Raw genomic sequence first — 3,444 nt, forward strand, 5'->3', positions numbered from 1 at the left:
TATATATATATATATATATATATGTGTGTGTGTGTGTGTTAAATACCAAACTAAGCGGAAAACATTAGATATAAATAATCTCAACCGATCGACATAACAGACAGCAATGATAAAAATCAAAAACAACAACGTGTCAGATGATTTTTTTTTTTTTTTTTTCAATAGTTGTTTTGAAATCTTAATTATTTCAGAGGTGCCCTGTTGTGTTTAACAGTTCCTTTCGGCAGACTTTAGTCCAAGAAAAAGAAACTAATTAAATATAGAGAACATCTTTCACCAGATGTGTCGAAAACTACTTTTTATTTCAGATTCTGTTTGCTATATTCTCACTTTGTTTTATTTCCTACCTTCTTTCTTTCTCTCTTTGTTTCTCTCTTTCTTTCTTTGTTTCTCTCTTTCTTTCTTTCTTTCTTTCTGTCGCTCTTTCTTTCTTCTGCTTTATTTTTTGCTATTAATTTATATTTTATATATTGTTTCATCCCCTCTTCGTAATTGTATTTTCTTTCTTTATCTGCTTGCTTGTCTGTCTGTCTGTCTGCCTATCTGTGTGCTTCTCTCACTGTCTTATCAGCCTGTCACTCCCCCCTTCTCTCTCTCACTCTGTCCTATCAGTCTATCCTTAAATTATGTCCGCTAATTTATATACTTAACTAAGCAACAAATTCAATTGCAGTCTACATAAATATTTAACTATATCTAAAACTGTTGATCTAATTCTAGGTGAGTGATGTTTGCAAAACTTATCTGTCACCCGCCACTGAAAACAGTAAGGTTACCGTATCTGTTTATTATGAATCGAGATGTCCTTTCAGCATCAAGTTTTTATTGGACCAAGTAATGAAAGCCTTCGCAAAAGTAGGCGATATCATGACAGTTGATTTGGTACCATTCGGAAATTCTCATGTAAGTCATAAAAATTCTTTCTGTCAGTAATAATACTTTATATATATATATATGTGTGTGTGTGTGTGTGTGTGTGTGTGTGTGTGTGTGTGTGTGTGTGTGTATGTATATATGTATATATGTGTGTGTGTGTGTGTGTGTGTATGTATATATGTGTGTGTGTGTATATATGTGTGTGTGTATGTATATATGTGTGTGTGTGTGTATGTATATATATGTGTGTGTGTGTATGTATATATATGTGTGTGTGTGTGTATGTATATATATGTGTGTGTGTGTATGTATATATATATATGTGTGTGTGTGTATGTATGTATATACGTGTGCGTGTATATATATATCTATATATCTATATATATATATACATGTATATACATACATATATATATACATATATATATATACCAGAGTAAGCACATAAATGTGCAACAAGGTGGAAAAAAGAGTACTCAAATACCAGAGGTAGAGTAATATGCTTTATTTAAAAGCAGCAGAAATATAACAAAAAACTGTTACTCGGAGTTTCGCGTTCCCGTTCATCGGACAGTTTTGTTAGAAATCAAAGGTGTCCATAGACAGAAAAATGGTTGAGAATCCCTGCTCTAGATAATGTAACCTTGTCTCCATTTTCTCGATCGTCAGCGTATCCCGATATAGCACGGTATGGTATTATATAGGCTGATACAGTATGGGATTTTTATTTGGTTACTCTGACATTACGTAGTGTAATCAAAAAAATCTAATGGCGCCTGTCTCTCCTCTCCAAATACAGTTTCCTGTTGGCTTGGTTGTGAAAGGTTCTTCAGCCCTTTTGACAACATCTATAAAAATAAATGTCGGATGTCGACAAAACCACATCACGTGGTAAATTAGGTTACAGGATGAAGGTGAGATGAATTGCTTGCCGAATGACCCTACCATGAATCATTGACTGCGTGTTACAAGTAGCAGGTAGAATATGTCTTGATCACTATAAGAGATCACTATTCAACAGCTAATTGTCGTTTATTTTGCTTTTTATTTTCTTATACAGGTACGTAAAATCGGCAGTAAAGTTGTGTTCACTTGTCAACACGGACCAACAGAATGTGCGGCTAATATAGTTGAGGTAAGTTATTAAAATCAATAAATTCTTCGAAAAAAGAAGTGAGCACTGGTTATGTACATAAAGCATAGAAGACTCTGGTTCCTTATTATGTGGTTTTGAATTCGGTTCCACTGCGAGACAACAAGAGCAAATGTAACTTCGTGTTAACCAATACTGTGTCAGCGAAATTTGATGAAGGGACTATTCTATTGTTGCTCTTGGGTGGGGTAGGCTTAAGGATAACTCTGGAGATAGTATCTTTCTCTCACGGGTGCTGCTTAATCTCTTTTCATTTCGCCATTAAAAATTGAAACAATCCAGCCGAATGGTGTCCCTTATGTGTTTGTGTTGATTTTTCTAGAATCTTAACTTAAACAACTAAGTGTTGTTGTTTGCATTGAGTCACGGCTGTTGACGTTCTGAATTCATATCCGGACGTAATCAATTTTGCTTTTCAACTTTCAGGTATTGACTAAATAAAGCACGAAACGAGTTCGGAAGAATATATTTAATCGACTATATTCTTGTGAAGCTGCATGGCCTAGTGGTTAGGCTGTTACATTAACGATCGCTAGATCGTTGGTTCAATTTCCTGATTGGATGTCGCATTGTGTTCTTGAGCAAAACACTTCATTTCACGTTGTTTCACCCCCTTGCGATCAGGGGTGGATGTTGGCCTGCTTGTCTAGCCAACAGGGTGACGTCATTTGAAAGCTAAAACAATGCAAAACGCATTGTGGCCAGCGATATGTAACAACATCTGATAGCCTGGTCGGTCATGTGATCACGTGATACTTTTGTTCCATGCCACATCAGCAAATGTGTTGCCTTGTGCCAGAGTTAAAATTCAATATTTCGTGTAGCAGAATAAAACCAAGAAACATTGCTTGAAATTGTATGAAACCATTACAATATTTATCGATATTAAGAAGCCATATTTCATTTAGTCTTCTGTTGCAAAAATAAAACAGTAAACTCCTCATATCCGGCAGTTGCCGGATAACTGATCATCACGTTTAATCAAAGTCATACGAACTCTCTAAATACACATAAGCTTTATCATTAATATTCTTAGTATAGTAATCGAATAGTCCCCTGCCCCAAAATTTCAGGCCTTGTGCTTATAACAGAGAGGTTTATTAATATTCTTAGTACAGTAGGAAGGCGGCGAGCTGGCAGGGCACGCCGGGCGAAATACTGAGCAGTATTTTGTCTGTCTTTATGTTCTGAGTTCAAATTCCACCGAGGTCGACTTTGCCTTTCATCCTTCCGGGGCCGATAAATTAAGTGCCAGTTACGCACTGGGGTCGATGTAATCGACTTAATCCCTTTGTCTGTCCTTGTTTGTCCCCTCTATGTTTAGCCCCTTGTGGGCAATAAAGAAATAAGAAACTTTAGCACGCCGGGCGAAATACTTAGCAGTATTTCGCCTGTCTTTATGTTCTGAGTTCAAA

The 3,444-nt window shown here is 36.1% G+C and overlaps 1 protein-coding gene across 1 annotated transcript in view; it reads left to right on the top strand.

Annotated features, from left to right (window-relative positions):
- Positions 1-3,444, top strand: part of LOC106873375 (gamma-interferon-inducible lysosomal thiol reductase) — a 17,832-nt gene that overhangs the window by 8,676 nt on the left and 5,712 nt on the right. Inside the window, exons 2-3 of the mRNA XM_014920706.2 lie at positions 721-903; positions 1,937-2,011. Coding sequence (XP_014776192.1) covers positions 721-903; positions 1,937-2,011 — 258 coding nt within the window. The remainder of the gene's footprint in view (positions 1-720; positions 904-1,936; positions 2,012-3,444) is intronic.

Source organism: Octopus bimaculoides, chromosome 7 (assembly GCF_001194135.2).
Source record: "Octopus bimaculoides isolate UCB-OBI-ISO-001 chromosome 7, ASM119413v2, whole genome shotgun sequence".
Classification (NCBI taxonomy): Eukaryota; Metazoa; Mollusca; class Cephalopoda; order Octopoda; family Octopodidae; genus Octopus; species Octopus bimaculoides.